We start from the raw sequence: 16453 nt of genomic DNA, 5'->3' as shown, positions 1-16453 counted from the left end.
TGTGTTTTTGGTGTGGATAGTGGAAAACTATTAGGATTCATAGTTTCGCATAGTGGGATTTAGGTGGACACTAAGAAAATAGATGCTATTGTCAACATGCCACCTCCTAGAAATGTGTCTCAACTCAAAAGCTTACAAGGAAAGATTCAAGCTATTCATAGGTTCGTATCTTAACTTGCGGATCATACTTTTCCTTTTACTCAACTTCTCAAAAAGAATATCACTTTTCAATGGAACGAAGATTGTCAGCAAGCATTTGAAGATTTAAAAGTATATTTGGCTAATCCTCCTATCCTTCAACCTGCCGAACCTTCTAAACCCTTTCTTCTTTATACAGTTGCTTCCTCTCATGCTCTCGCAGCATTATTGGCACAACATGATAAAGATGGTAAGGAATGTTTGGTTTATTATATAAGTCATACCTTACTCGATTATGAGACCCGATATTCTACAATAGAAAGACAATGCTTGGCCTTGGTGTTTGCGACTCAGAAATTGAGACATTATCTTTTAAATTCAAAAGTCCACGTCATGATAAAGTTTGATCCTTTGAAGCATCTTTTCTCTAAAACTGATTTATCAAGACGCCTAACTAATTGGGTTATGATGTTAACTGAATTTGACCTTAAATTTGTTTCACAAAGAGAAATTAAAGGGCAAGCGTTGACCGATCACTTAGTTGAGACCCCTTCACCTTTCTCCTTCCCTAACCTTGAGTCTTTTCCCGATGACTTCATTCTTTGTATAGAGAAAGATGAAACTTGGGAGTTATACTTTGATGGCTCTAAGTGTCGTACGGGATCGGGGGCAGGTGTTGTTCTAATTTCTCCTACAAAGAAGTCCATTCCCTTATCTTATCGTCTCAATTTCCTATGTACCAATAACATTGTTGAGTGTGAGGCTCTCATAGTAGGAATAAAGGGAGCCTTGGCTTTGAATGTAAAGCACATACATATTTATGGAGATTCTCAATTGATTATAAGACAAGTAACAGGACTGTATCAAGCAAAACAAGACAAATTATCACAATATAAAGACCTTGCTATCTCTTTGTTACAAAAATTCGATTCTTATACCATGGAACCTGTTCCTCGAAAAGATAATCGACATGCGGACGCAATGGCATGTGTGGCTTCTCTTGTATCTTTAGAGGCCCCTGTGGTTGATCTTAAATTTGTTATTCACAACCTTATTTCTCCAGCTATTGTAGATGATTCTAGCTTGGTGACATGTTGTGACTTTATAGACTCAGATGAATGGTATTCGCATATCATAAGATACTTGATCGATGGTACCTTTCCTGATTCTGCCAATAGGAACACTAGGGCTAGAATCTGCAAGCTGTCTACTAGATATATCATTCTTTCTAATGTTCTTTACCGAAGGGGTTATAACGGTCTTCTCCTTCGCTATCTTAACAAATCGAAAATCCCTATTGCTGTTGAAGAGGCACATTCAGGTGCCTGTGGGGGGCATTTTGGAGGCAAATCCTTGGTTCAAAGATTGCTTCGTATGGGATACTATTGGCAAACTATGCAGAAGGATTATTTTTCATTTGTTAAGAAATGTCATCAATGTCAACAACACAATAATCTGACTCATTCTCCTACCTAAGCACTTCATTCTCATGTAGCTTCTTGGCCTTTCTCTGCATGGGGGTTGAATCTCATTGGTAAAATCTCTCCTCCTTCATCTCAAGGACACACTTTCATTATAACCGCAATAGATTACTTTACAAAGTGGGTAGAAGTTGTTCCCCTTCGCTCTACTACTGCTGAAGTGATTTGTCAATTTCTTCTAGAAAACATTATTTCTCGATTCGGGATACCTTCCACTATAATCTTAGATAATGGGACATCATTTAAGAACAAGGACGTGAAGAAATTCCTTGAGAAATATCATATCAAACATTGATTTTCTACACCATACTATCCTCAATCAAATGGTCAAGCCGAATCATCCAATGAGATAATTGAACAAATTCTTCGCAAAACTGTGAATAAGCATGGTAAGGATTGGAGTACTCAGCTAATCTATGCTCTTTGGGCCTATCGAATGAGTGTACGAATTGCTACAGGAACTACCCCTTATAATCTTGTTTATGGTGCTGATGCTATTATGCCTTTAGAGTTAGAGATTCCATCACTTAGAGTTTCTCTCAAAGGTATAGTAGATGATGACTCTTATAGAGAACAAAGACTTCAACAGCTTGAGATTCTTGATGAACAGCGTATAAATGCTCTTGAGCATATTCAAGCGTATCACAAAACTCTACAACGAAGCTATAATGATAAGGTTATTCAACGTTCCTTCTCAGTAGGTGACTTAGTTCTCTATGAGAATCAGCACAATGTGAATACCTTACCTGAAGAAAAGGGAAAACTTAGTCCTAATTGGCTTGGACCATATATTGTTATTGAAGGTTATGGATCAGGTGCTTACAAAATAGCGGATGTAGACGGTACGCCTCTTAAAGAATCTATAAATGCTATGCACTTGCATAGATACTATGCTTAATTCCTCATTCCTTATCTTTCATTTCATCTATCTTCTTTTCAGTCCTTCAAAATTGGATAATATGTTAGCATATCTTTGTTAGAGCAAATAGAATTAAATGATATTTTGTTTAATCTATGTTGCTTTGTTCTTGACAAGCGTGTTTCTTTACTCTATAGTTTGTCTTGAATTCATTTATGTAAATTGCGAAAGATTTACATTTCCATTATCCTGGCATATTATACAATGTCTTTATGTGTTAAGTAGAATTGTATCATGTTGTGTTTTAGTTTAAATTAAATCACATTAGTTATATGATTCTTAGGCTTAACACATATTTCTTCTCTAACATCAATGTAGTACTTGATTAAATATTTTAATTAAGTCACACATGTATCAATTTAATCATGGAGCATTGAGAAATCAATCACATGGAAATTAAATTCAGAACATACATGTACATCTACCAAATGTATTAACTTTAATCAAAATATACATTGTTTTAGGCATTAAAGATAACATGTTTGAGACAAAGAGAAGCATGTATATATATATACATATATGTGTGTGTGTGGATCGTGTTTTCATATACAAAAGTAGGTCACTATACATCCAAAATGTGACCTATCCTACATCATGAGATCATCTCCCATCCCTAGGGCTAGTGGCTGGAGAGTGATGACTAGACGCTCCCTCCTGATCTGGCCGTGAAGGTGGACCCATAGGTGTATAGCGTGATATAGACCATGAATGACTCCGAGAGGAACTCCTACGATCCCTATCCATAAGGATCGCGCAATACGAGGTAGCCTCGGCCTGAGCTGCTGCTAGGTCACGCTGTGCCCACTGAAGGTTCTCTGATAGAACTCTCTCTCTCTCCCCCTCCATATTTCCACCTATACTTGAAATGGGGAAAACAAGTCCTCATGCCGACCCGCGTTCCCCTGAGGCCTATAAGCAACCTGTGAGGAACTAGGGATCTATGCCATCATGGAAATATCTATCACTGCTTGTTGGATCAAGGAATGCCACTCCTGCACATTAGCTGTAGCAGTAGAACAGATTTTGTATTAGTACCATGCTATATCATCAAAACATTAATCAATCAATATAAACCTACTATACCTGGATCTCCCTCACGCCAGTAGGGATCGTGATATGGTAGCATCTGTGACTGGGAACTACTAGGCTCCCCACACTCAAATGATCTGTGCATGATGGGTATAGGTCTCTGTATCGCCTCGTGTTCCCCCTTTTGGGGAATAAGAGGAGGATCCAAGGCTATGGTATCATCTCCTGAATGGTGGGGAGCTGCATCTGACTCCTCCTCATCATCTCTATCCTCCTCCTCCTCATCATCCTCATCCTCATCTGCATCCTCACCCACATCCTCGTTCTCCTCATCATCATCCCTATCTGTGTCATCCTCCTCTCCTTCCTCCTCCTCCTCGGCACTAGGCTAATCTCCTATGGGTGGATCAGGATCTCCTACCTCCTCATGACCCTCTCCCTCCTCTGGCTCCTCCGATCTAGATCCCTGATCCTCATCTCGGTCTCCATGTCTCCGTGGACCTGGATGGCCTGTCGGGTAATCTGGTGGAAAGATAGGCCCTGGGTATGTCCTCACAAACCATGAGAGATACCTGCGCTATGCTCCAGGATCTGCGGAGTAATCAGTAACCACATCCTGATCGGACCCCTCTATATCTATAATCTCGATATCATCTGTCGTAGGTCTCCCTACTGCTCTAGGTCTGGGAAGGACTCGTGAGTGTTGAGTATAGATAGGTACATCAGCTGGAACACACTGCTCTAGCCCAAACTGCCTCTGTACTCAGTCAAAGTAGAATGGGACTATGATATGTGAGTATTGTCCTCTCAGTAGGCGGTTCCTCTGTAAGCATGTTAGTTGCCTCTCCATTCCATCCCATCTGTGCATCCGCAAATATGGTCTCCATACTGTCACCTCAACTGTCAATCTATCGAATGTCACTCTCCAATATAGTAGATCCCCAAATCTCCACTCTCTGGTAAGTGGATAGGCAAACACCCTAGGTCGCTCGCTAGCCACACTCATCGGATAGCCGACAAGCCTGGTGCATGTAAAGTGCTCAAATATCCACAACTGCAGAAGTGTGCATGTCATCAAGCTACAACACTGTCCAAACACATACTCCTTAAGGTCGTGATAGAGATGTGCAAGCATACTCTGACCCCAAGCATATACTCTCCTATGTCTCTCCATAGCCTTGATGCACCATGTGAGACCCCCATGCATGTGTGTACCCCACCCATTAGGGCAGACGGCTAGTGCAATGATGGCAATCATAAGACGTCTCACAAGGGGCACCTCTCCTGTAGGATGTAAGAGCCAACTGATCATGATGCGACCTCTCATCTCACTCGGCATGACTCGCCCTATGCAGTATATCTGCTCCCTCTGATAGTCCTCCACTGACCGATCGGTCGCGTATGTCACGATGGCTCCTCTGATAGGTAGGCGAAGTATGCGGTACACATCCTCAAGTGTAACTGTCATCTCTCCTACTGGGAGATGGAATGTACATGCGTCAGGATCCCATCGCTGCATAAGTGCCATCAACATCGCAGGATGGAATCGAATGGCCAGCATGAGGATCACATACCATAAACCCACCATAGATAACGTATCCTTCTCTGCCTGAGTCAGCCGAGGAATCTGATCTCACAGACTGCGAAGAATCTGCCCTGCAGTGTGCTCTCTCATGTATGGGAGACCCTGCAATGCAAAAACATCAGTGTAATCAGTACTCAATCATCAAAATCATCTATGCAAAAAATTAAAACTATCGAACATCGAAAGCTAACCTTGACACCCCTTGCCAAGTCCTGATTGGGACCATGGCACTCTATCAGGGACCATGGTGCCCTTCAAGGACCATGGCACTCTGTCAGGGACCATGGCGCCCTGAGAGGACCATGACACCCTTTAGGGACCATGGTGCCCTGATAGGACCATGGCGCCCTGATAGGACCATGGCACCCTGGGTGGGACCCAAGGTTAGAATCTAAGGCCCGCATTTGATCACAGAAACTCAAAGTCAACACAAATGTAGAAAGTCAAAGTCAAAGTTCAATCAACTCACCTCGTCTATTGGCTCGTCACCAATCACGGCCTCTCGCATGATCTCCATCCTCGTGGGACGCTTCAGTCGTCATGAAGGCATGATGATGGCTATGTGGGCTCCACTGCAATGAACAATACTCAGAAATCAACAAAGTGACAAATGCAATAGTCACTTTTGAGGTATATATTTTCATTCCTTTACCTTTGATTTCAAAACCCTAATTTTCTTCTATCACACATTTCATCATAACTTGAGTTTGGGAGATGCGATTTTCGAACTGTTTGTTGTGTAGGAATCGTGTTTTTGTTCCCTTACTCCCTGGATGTTCTAAAATGTGCTCTGATGAAGCCTCTTTAGTGAACATCTCTCATCAATAATCTCTCACACAATTTGTCGTAAGTAAACATGCTATCCTGTTTCACCTCCCTAATAAGCAAGCCGAAACAGGGGGCATATAGCTACTCGCAAATTTCATCACTTTCCTTAGTAAGCATTAGGTGATTTTGTGATCTAACGTGTGTTTTGTAGGGTGCGGTTCCTAACTGTGTACTATAGATACCGCTGGGGGCTTCGTTCGACAGACTTATGGATATATCCTTTTTCAAATAATGTTTACTTTCCTGTACTTTAGCTTGCATATGCACGTAGTACTCATATGACTGCTAAAGTGGGGGCTAAATGTAGCATCGAAAATTGTACGCACTTGCTAAAGTGGTACAATTTCACACTTGGTTTAGCTCCCGCCTTGGCGCATCTTGCACTTTGCATCGCATTTTCCCTTTAGCACCTAATTAATCAAATTAATTAGGTCTAAGGTCCTATTTCATCATCTTCCAGTTGGGCCCTTTCATTAAAGTGTTCCCCTTTCATTTTATTCCTCCGATACATCATTTAATCAAAAACCCTAATTAGGTCCTATTTTGAACTTTGGGGCTTGATTTCGGGGGTCAAAACATCTCAAAATCACCTGTAACTTCGGGATACTCTCTAAAATTATCATATTCGACGACCCCAAAAATTTGGTGAAAAATTGTCGGGACCATGGCGCCCGGAGTGCACATGGTCCCCGACATTTTTCCTAAAATTTTAGGAGCGCAATCCAATCATAAAATAAAGCTTAACCCCAAGAAATTGGCGAGAGATTCAATCTCTAGGTCGGCCAAAAGTTGAAATTAAGACCTAGGGTTTCATATATAAGAGCTCTCTCTCTTCATTTGAAAGGATCCGAATTTTGGTTTGAGGGACCTTCTATGCAGCGAAAGAGCAGATCTTTGAAGACTTCAACAATATTCAACATCTACCCATCAAGCATTCATCAATTTCATTCATCCATTTAGGGCTTTGAAGACATTGAAGAGCAATAGGGGATCACCGACTGAAGATTGGCTTGTACCCCTCCCTTGGGGTTGGGTATGATTTCATGTTGTTTTCATGTCTTTGCATAAGCCTCATTATATCATTTGTATTCATGCTTTAGATCACTTTGCATCTTGATTTGGAGCATTTACATTATCATTTACAAGTAATTAGGGTTTACTTTCTAGGTTGCTCTAGGTTGCTCTAGTTTGCTTACTTGCATTTTAGGATCTTGCACACACACAAGGTCTGCATGCACACTACTTTTACAATACAACTTGGCTATTCGTGGAGGTGGAAATCACCAAAGCGGGGGTTTGACTAAGGTAAAACCCTATATAGCCACCCAACGTACTTTTTCAGATATAAGTGCAGATTTTGGGATTCGGACGACGCCGCATATTGCAGATCCGACAGAAGCAAACAAAAACTGAGCTACACACCAAACTTCAGGGCAAAAGACCAGGACAGGGGCGTGGGGCGCCCTGGTCCTGCCAAGACAGGGGTGCTGGGCACCCTAGTCCCTGGGACAGTGGCGCTAGGTGCCCTAGTCCCTCTGTCAGACATCAAAAATAGCAGTTTCAAGAGCAAAATCAAGACAGTGGTGCCTGCGTCCCCATCCTAAACATTTTCACTCATATTTTAACTCTGGGTACGCATCTGCATTCTTGTCTTGTCCTTGTGTTTACAGCTTTCCATTGTTTAATCTCAATTCTGCAATCTTGTTATTAGTTCATACTTGCACTTTGGGGTTAGGAATTGAACTTACATCATTCTATTTTTCAATTACAACAAAGGAATAGAAACCCTAATAGGTAGCCTGTGGCTCTCTCTTCCACAAAAAGAAGTAGCCAATTGTGTGATACCTCTAGGCTCTTTCGTATTCCACAATGTGTGTCAAAAGGTAGGATTAGGGCATGTTAGCCTAGTCTCGCTTTTTCTCCTACACACTTCTCTAGTTTTTGAGGACTATCTACATCAAAATGGGATCCAACATCATCTTACTGTTCCAGGTACTCCTCAACAAAATGGTGTTGTTGAACGAATGAATAGAACTATCATGAATATGGTCCGTGCAATGTTATATTTTAAAGGAATAAAATTACATTTTTGGGCTGAAGCAGCAAGAACTGCAGTTTATCTTCGTAATAGATCTCCATCATCTGCATTACATCAATCTATTCCATATGAAATGTGGTTTGGATATCCTCCTTCTGTCCGACATCTCCACATTTTTGGTTCCACTTGCTATGCTTTAATTCATAAGGACAAAAGAAGTAAGTTACAGCATCACAGTATTAAGTGTATTTTCCTTGGTTATTCAGAATCTTCCAAAGCATATCGGTTGTATGATGAAGTCAACAAAACTTTCTTTATTACATGTGATGTTGTATTTGTTGAAACCTCCAACATTGCTGAAAATAATGAATGTAAATTCAAACAGCTTGATACAATTACAAATTTGTCTCCTTTGATAGAAAACTCTTGTGAGATTCCACATATAGAATCTATATCTCCAAGTGATCTAATTCACGTTGCTCCATCAATAAATGACCAAGAAGAAGCCCATCATGATGAGCTTGAACTCTCTGAACTATTAAACACTAATACAACATCTAGTAATGAAATGGTCACATCTTTTGTGCAACCAAAGTCTTCTCATAAGTGGGCAAAACAAGTCCAACAAACATTGAAAGATTTAAGACCTGATGAAATAGGTAAAACAAGTACAAGAAGCTCTTACAAAGCAAGGCTCCAAGCTCAAACCAATAGAACTTGGAGGCCATTGGTGAACTCAATCTCATAATTGACTCTGAACCATCATCCTATAATGAAGCCAAAAATATCATAGTATGGAGGAAAGCTATGCAAGATGAGTATGATGCTCTTTTGAAAAATGGCACATGGCAGTTGGTTGATCCTCCACTTGGTTGTAAACCTATTGGCTGCAAGTGGATTTTCAGGAATAAATATAAAGCAGATGGTACACTTGACAAACACAAAGCCCGACTTGTTGCCAAAGGTTATGCTCAAAAGGAGGGGATAGATTATGATGAAACCTTTGCACCTACAGCAAAATGGACCACCATTCGTGCTTTGTTGGCCCTTGCAGCTCAATATGGGTGGAAAATTCAACAAATGGATGTTAAAATGGCATTCTTAAATGGTGATCTCAAAGAATCAGTTTATATGACTCAACCAGATGGGTATGTAGTCAATGGAAAAGAACATCAAGTGTGCAAGCTTGTCAAATCATTATATGGTTTGAAACAAGCTCCTCGAGCCTGGTATGAAAAACTTACCGAGTATCTTTTAAAGTTGAATTTCTAGCATTTTGAATTTGATGATGCCACACTTTTTGTTAGAAAACTTGATAAGATTATTGTCTATCTTATTGTTTATGTGGATGATTTATTTATCACTGGTCCCGATGAGAATAATATTCAAAATGTGAAAGAACAACTAAAGCAAGGTTTTGATATGACAGATTTGGGCCATGTTCATTACTATTTGGGTATTGAGGTAACTCAAACACCTCATTTTATTTTTATCACCCAACAAAAATATATTGGTGAACTTTTGCATAAGTTTGGCATGACTGATTGTAAACCCCTTAGTACTCCTATGGAGAAAAATCTTAAGCTCTCTTTAGATGACCCTTCAGCATTAGTTGATGCAACTATCTATAGGAAACTTGTTGGGAGTTTGATTTATGCTACAACTACCCGTCTAGATATTTCTTTTGTTGTTGGAGTTCTTTCAAGGTTTATGCAACAACGTAGAGAAACTCATTGGTTAGCTGCCAAGCACATTCTTCGCTATTTGCAAGGTACTCAGCACTATGGGCTCAAATACTCCAAGACAAACCAATTTTCTTTGGTTGGCTATTCTGATTCTGATTATGCGGGTGATTCTACAGATGGAAAATCTACATCTTGGTATTTAATGTATCTTAGATCTACTCTCATCTCTTGGAGATCTAAAAAGCAATATGTTCTAGCTGCCTCTTCTTCCAAAGCTAAATATATGGCCACCTTTGAAGCAACTCGGGAAATCTTATGGCTTCGAAGAATTCTTGAAGACTTGCAGACACCATAGATTTCATCAACTCCACTCTTCATTGACAATCAATCTACTATCAAAATGGCTAAAAGTCCAGTATTTCATGATCGCACCAAGCACATCAATACAAAGTTTCATTTGATTCGGCATTATGTGAAAGATGGCACCATATACCTTAAATATTGCCCCACTACAGATCAACCAGCAGATATTCTTACCAAGGCTTTGGGCAGAGAAAAGTTTGAGATGTTCAGAGAAATGCTTGGCTTAACCCCTTCAGTTTAAGGGGGGGATGTTAATATCTCTTCACGGGTTTAGTTCTCTTCACGAGTTTAGTTTTGTTTAGATTAATTTTTCATTAGTTTATTTATTAGGTTTTTCTGTTCCGACAGTTTTGTATAACAGTTTACAAATGTTTTTGCCTCCTCTTTATATCTGCTTGTTTATTTTATTTTGAATGTACAGTTTTTTTATTGGAATACAAATTATATTCAGATTGCCATTCTTTCCATTCTTTTTTCTATCTGTTGCTAACAGAGATTTCGGATTGTTATTTTCTGCTAGGCTAACACTGACTAGTTCAATAAACACCTTTCTCTGCAGTAGCTCCACTACTCTGTCTCCAATACTAGCACTATAATCTTTGACATCCATAATCGATGCTTTTCTCAAAACTACAGTGCCTTCAATATTTATTTGTTCATTCTTACTGTGATTGGAATTAGTGAAAAACTTTCTCATTTTTGGTTTCAACGTGCTTCTTCAACTTCTAAATGTCAACCCAATAATTCTGTCTTGCATAGTGGGTGCTTGTGTTGTTGCAAATTGTCGTGAGGGCTGAAGAAATAATAGTCTACAGTCGTCGCAATGAAGAAGCTCACAGAATTCGTCAATGTCTTGTGGAAATTCACAGTACGGAAGGGGCAGCTGAAAACCTTTCATGTTTTGGACTAGGGAGGGGGAATCAATAAGGGATAGGGGTATCAATACATGTTATAGTACATGGACACTTTTAGACTAATAGTGGTGCTCTCAAAATGTCATGTCAATGCTTATCTTCAAAAAAGTACTTCTAAAATTCAAAAAAAAACCAATAAAGTGATGCCACATCAACGCATGTGTAAACATGACTTAGTGCACACCTATGGGTCTTATGGCAATTTGGGACCATTTTGGACACCTTCACAAAAATGCACGTTGATGTGGCAGCATATTTTGACTGTGTAGACTTAAAATTTTATTTTTAAGTAGGGGACTTGACAAGTAAGTTTTGTAAAGTTGATTTTTTTTTAAATGTCCACATATGATTTTGAGAAGCGTCAAGTTAGGGTGAGCATGTAGTGATATAAAAATGCTTTTTCGTTGCAACAAAGAAGCTCACAAATTTTGTCAAAAATTTGTGGAAATTCACACTACAGAAAGGGGACAACTGAAAACCTTTCAAATTTAGGACTTCCCTTGTGATATAAAACTAGTTACACACTCATCTAACATTTCTCAATAAATTGGTATTGCTTGCAATTAGACGGTCAAAAATATAAATTATGATTGGTTTATTCAACAGTACCATTTTTTATTCATAGTAGCCATTTTTATTAAGTAAGATAAAGTATACTATTTAAATAAAAAAATAGGGGATACAAAATCACCTTTCAAAGTCAAATGAGTAGAGTCCAAATTGTCAAAAAACACATTAAACACGGGTCAAGTTTGGAGAGAAAAAAACACAAAGAGAAATAGCTAACGCCTAAAGTAGTGACCAAAGGAGGTGGATCTCTATTATCCTTAGGATCCCATACATCAATGAGGTCAAGGTTGTCATTTGGGAGGGATGACCCTTCTTTAGTAGTAGCATCTTCTTTTTCCTTGTCTTGAACCTTGTGAGTGGGCGAGATTGCCAAAGCCAGACATGAGAAGCCTTTGGAGGAACTAAGTCATCCACTATCACCACCAAAAGTTACAAACTGTTGTCACCATTGGAAGCTAGCCACCCACTTGCACCACTAGCACTCCGGTCCACACCCCATGAGCCCCACTCGAAGGCAAAGCCCCCACGTGGTAGAGTGCCACCTGTTAAAAGCACTATCACCACTAGACTCACTATAGGGACCCTGAGATTGCAGGATCCAGGAACAGTGAATGGAAAGGCTACATCCACATCGGCGGCCACAAGGTAGAGATTGATCATGGGAGGTAGAAGGAATGGAAAAGGTGTCGACCAAAGGATTTGGAGGCACTTTGGCAACCGTATAAGGAGCATTTCCCCAATGCTCTAGAAAGGTTCGAAGATGGGCTACCTCCAACACAACCTTTTTAACTTGCACTTGAATCTGAAGCATCACATTATTACATATTGTTAGGATTCCCAAAGATACTGAGAGGGGGGGTGAATTAGTATCTAACCGGTTAATGGATTTTCTGAACTTATTAAGTAGATTGTATTCCAAAACAAAGTATCAGTAAACCAGAATTAATGCAATAAATAAGAACAATAAACACAACATAGAAAACACACCATAACACAATATTTTTGGCGAGAAAAGCTGGTGTGGGGAAAACCTCAATGGGATTTGTGACCCACAATATTCGCTCATTATATCCATCTATCATAACCATCTCATACTAAATTTTCCTACAAGATCTCATACTTATATTAGGCTTATTACAATATGCCATGTCAACTTACAAAAAGATATTACAATTAAATACATTGTGCAATAAACAAAATCCTATCGGCCAGGGTGTCGGTAATCATCTTTGTTGCTGCCAGTGTAGAGTCTGTCGGTGTCGGTGCCTATCGGTGCCATAGGATTGTAAGGTTGCCATCAATGACAATACCTTCAATCACCTACAATTTCTCAATGGAGTTTGCACTTGCCAACAATCTCCCCCTTTGGCATTGATGGCAACACTCATGAGCAAAAGTCAAAATAGTATCCAAAATGTGTTGTCCAAAAATCTTACCAAAGTTGTGTGCTCCAAAATTGTCTGCTCCAAAACTGTGTGCTCCCCCTGAGCAGATGATGTCTTCTGTCAATCATTTTTCTCATCCTACTACTCCCCCTTTGGCATCAATGACAAAGGTTGTCATTCAATGTCAATTGAGTGTAGTTGTTGTCTGGATACTTGTAACCAGTGGATTACAATCTGATATAAATCTACTAATGCAAAATTTAGGTTGTTGGTGAACCTTTCACTATCTTTTAATGTTTCTTTTGTCCTTTGAATGGTACCGGTGAGTATGTGCATTTTCTCTTCCGGTGTGTTATATCCTAGAACAAGAGCCTCTGATATCTCTTTTCTCAAAGAGATGAGGATGTCTAGTTTCAGATCTAGTCTACATTTGAGTTCCTTAGCCTTAAATTTTAATCTCTCCTTATCTTTTTCAATCTTTTCATCTCTACCGATGTCAGAATCTTCCTCAAGTTGTTAGGCTTTTGAAAATAGAGGACCAAGCTCTGATACCAATTGTTAGGATTCCCAAAGATACTGAGAGGGGGGGTGAATCAGTATCTAACCAATTAATGGATTTTTTGAACTTATTAAGTAAATTTTATTCCAAAATAGAGTACTGGTAAACCAGAATTAATGTAGTAAATAAGAACAATAAACACAACATAGAAAGCACACCATAACACAATATTTTTGGCAAGAAAACCCGGTGTGGGAAAAACCTCGGTGGGATTTGTGACCCACAATATTCACTCATTATATCCATCTATCATAACCATTTCATACTAAATGTTCCTACAAGATCTCATACTTATATGAGTCTTATTACAATGTGCCATGTCGGCTTACAAAAAGATATTACAATTAAATATATTATGCAATAAATAAAATCCTGTCGGTCAGGGTGTCAGTAATCATCTTTGTCGCTGCCGGTGAACTATCTGTCGGTGCCAATGCCATAGAATTGTAAGGTTGCCATCAATGAAAATACCTTCAATCACCTACAATTTCTCAATGGAGTGTGCATTTGCCAACACATATATATGCTTTAGTAAAAAGAAAAACATGAATGTCAATTGAGTTATGAGAAAACAAATCAACATTTCTATCTTTCTATATTGTAAAGAGGATTTCCACCCTGAAAGCATGTAAAATTTGGGTAAATTTGAAGGGATGTGGTCAAAAAGGTCGTATGCCAAGAAAAAGGGCTCTAGCTAGAAAGATAGAAATAAATCATGGATCCAACTCCACAGATTTTGAGCATGGTGGCAGAATCAAAAGATGTGTATAAAAGTGTCAATTTGTCCATAGAAAAGGCAACGCGGATCATGAATACTCATATGCCTTATGCGAGAGTCCAAAAGCAAGCCTTGAAAAAGAATACACCAAGCAAACTGAGCAAGCTTGGGCTCAATGATAGCAAACTAAATATTATGGAATCTACAACTCTAAACCACTTGAGAGGACTACAAATGCCACCAAAGATTCAAGGTAGGTACCATAGGTGGGTGCAAAGAGAGCCAATGATTCCCCATTCGAGGTTTGAGACAGTAAAAAGAGGTACCAAGGAACCAATGCCAATCTTTCCACTAGGGCTTTACAAAGTGAATACCCGACTTGTGTAGCATATTCAAAGGTAGAGTAGACACGACCATGTCAAATGTTTGTTGATCTGGTCGGTTGAGTTGGAATTGAGTTCACATATCTTCCCAAGAGAAAAGATTCGTAGTAACTCTGGAGAAAAGGTCCTAGGGTGTGCAGATGTCGCACTTACGAAAGTGTAGAGCACGAACTCCAAGGACACAAGCTAGGGGAAGCCTTTAAAGCTGAATGAGTAGAGACTACCAAATATTGTGTTACTTGAAAAAAAGGCCATCTTTGAAACTGAACCCATCCCATTTAAGCCAAGGTTTAACAACTTCCCAAGCATGCCAAATGCAATGAAAGTGCCTTCAATATGTATACAAGAAACCTTGAAGAAATACAATGCTAGAGAAGGATTTTCCAAGCCTCATTGCCAAAGGTGGCACAAATGATCCATTTAGAACATAAAGTGACCCCTTTCTTCTAAGTAAAAAGAAACCCAAGTCCACTAGACTCACACGAGAGACAATGAAACTTCCAAGCCACTCTGTGAAAGCCATGATGATCAACCGCCGAGGCCCATAAAAAGTCTTTGAAAAAATTCTCAAGCTTATTGTAAGAAGCTTTCGAAGGATCTTAACAAGATGAGTAATAAACATGGGTGACTGCAACAATCTTAGAGAAAATCTGAAATTTCCCAGCTAAACAGAATGCCTTGGTGATCCAATAAGCCAACGTTTTCTCAATTCTAGTGAGGACTACATTTGAGAGGTCCACATAAGAGCCCTCAAAAGAAAAAGGGATACTTAGAAGTTGAAATATTTCACCATGACCTATCTACTTCCATCCATATTGGAGCATCTAGGGAGGACTCAGAAGAAAGGATTGTCAATAACACTGGGTTTTGTGCCGGTGAATTATTGACGTACAAGCCAAACAAAAAGTGTTAAGACATTGGAGAGTCTCCAAGACATTGTGCTTATCTTCAATGAGGGTGAGAAAAGAGTCATCTACAAAATGACCATTGATAATTTGTGAAGGTGACTCGGGTAGGAAATTTCGTTGGCCCACCTAGTAGAGATAGAGATAGCAATAAAATACCCAAGGCCCTTAGCAACCATAACATACAAGGAAGGAGCCAAAGGGCAACCCTAGTGAATAGATTTGAACAGCCCAAAGGTTAGAGATTGGTGATCATTGATGGTGATGCAAGTATATGTATCCTCAAATAGCATCTTCATAGACTAGATGAACCAGGGTCCAAAACTAAGAGCTCCCTACATGGTGAGAATGAAGGGCCACTCTATTCAATTGTATGCTTTGGTAAAGTTGATCTTGACAAAGATGACACTAGATCGACGAGCCCATTTCATACCTTGCCACAACACAATGATATTATATAGGATGAATCTAGATTTAATGAAACTAGTCTACCCAAGATAGACAATCTGTAGAAGTAGATGATAAATCTTTAGAGCCAGGGCCTTGGCAATAATCTTATAGGAGACATTGACTAGAGTAATAGGCTACCAACTATAAATGTCTTTGAGGTCACCTTCCTTAGGTATGAACTTGATGCACCCTTTGTTAATTAACTGACCAAAAAATTGAGAATGGAAGGCTTCCAGGTAGACCTTATACAAATGAGGTCCCACACAAGGCCATAAATCTTTGTAAAATTCACAAGGAAAGCAATCACACCCAAGGGCCTTGCCATTAGCCATGGAGAATTCAAATTCCTTGAGAACCTCAATGGTGAGTAATTGATCATAGAAAACCTTTTTGGGCTTCAAAGAGCCTAGATGGGAGAACATTTAGGCACCCTTGCGGAGCCCTATCTTGCCCAAGCGAAGCTTCTTGAACAGTGAAGACTTTCTTCTAATGACAAACAAATG

The 16453-nt window shown here is 39.5% G+C and overlaps 1 protein-coding gene across 1 annotated transcript in view; it reads right to left on the bottom strand.

Annotated features, from left to right (window-relative positions):
• LOC131042097 (linoleate 9S-lipoxygenase A-like) overlaps positions 1 to 12210 on the bottom strand; it is a 32818-nt gene extending 20608 nt beyond the window's left edge. Inside the window, exon 1 of the mRNA XM_059212383.1 lies at positions 11988 to 12210. Coding sequence (XP_059068366.1) covers positions 11988 to 12210 — 223 coding nt within the window. The remainder of the gene's footprint in view (positions 1 to 11987) is intronic.
• Positions 12211 to 16453: the final 4243 nt, after the last annotated feature.

The sequence above is a fragment of the Cryptomeria japonica genome, chromosome 2 (genome assembly GCF_030272615.1).
Source record: "Cryptomeria japonica chromosome 2, Sugi_1.0, whole genome shotgun sequence".
Lineage (NCBI taxonomy): Eukaryota > Viridiplantae > Streptophyta > Pinopsida > Cupressales > Cupressaceae > Cryptomeria > Cryptomeria japonica.
The sequence above is the reverse complement of the archived record's forward strand: the minus strand, read 5'-3'. Positions and strand labels throughout refer to the sequence as shown.